Source organism: Fulmarus glacialis, unplaced genomic scaffold (genome assembly GCF_000690835.1).
Source record: "Fulmarus glacialis isolate BGI_N327 unplaced genomic scaffold, ASM69083v1 scaffold10052, whole genome shotgun sequence".
In the NCBI taxonomy this organism is placed as follows: Eukaryota; Metazoa; Chordata; class Aves; order Procellariiformes; family Procellariidae; genus Fulmarus; species Fulmarus glacialis.
In genome coordinates, this window is record NW_009198426.1 from 1 (window position 1) to 425 (window position 425).

Below are 425 nucleotides of genomic sequence, written 5' to 3' on the forward strand. Positions count from 1 at the left end.
CCCCCGCCGGGTCCCGCAGTTGGCCGCCTGCTGCAGCGGGCATCGTCCTTCTCCCAGGCGGGCCCGACGGAGAGCGACCCCAGCGAGGGACAGGTCTTCCTCAGCGAGAGCTGCGTGAAGGTAGGGACCCCGGGAGGCAGCTCGGGTGCCTCTGGGAGGGATTCCAAACTGCTTGGCCTACCCTGGGCACGTAGGGGAGGTGTTTGAGTGTTTGCCAGTTCGTTCATCAGGTCTTTTAATTCTCTGCCTTTTCTTCTTTGCAGAGGCTGCTGGAGCTCACAGAAGGCTCAGAGTTTCTCAGGCTGCAGGTGGAAGGAGGTGGCTGCTCTGGATTCCAATACAAGTTTTCCTTGGACACAGTTATCAATCCTGATGACAGGCAAGGACAAAGGGGTGTAGTGGCGGGCGGGGGGGGCTGGTTTTTT

At 59.8% G+C, this 425-nt stretch overlaps 1 protein-coding gene across 1 annotated transcript in view; it reads left to right on the forward strand.

Annotated features, from left to right (window-relative positions):
* Positions 1–3: 3 nt before the first annotated feature.
* ISCA2 (iron-sulfur cluster assembly 2) overlaps positions 4–425 on the forward strand; it is a gene marked incomplete at its 5' end in the record, with an annotated part of 1,170 nt that continues 748 nt past the window's right edge. The window contains 2 exons of the mRNA XM_009572895.1: positions 4–120; positions 264–379. Of these exons, the coding sequence (XP_009571190.1) occupies positions 4–120; positions 264–379 (233 nt within the window). The remainder of the gene's footprint in view (positions 121–263; positions 380–425) is intronic.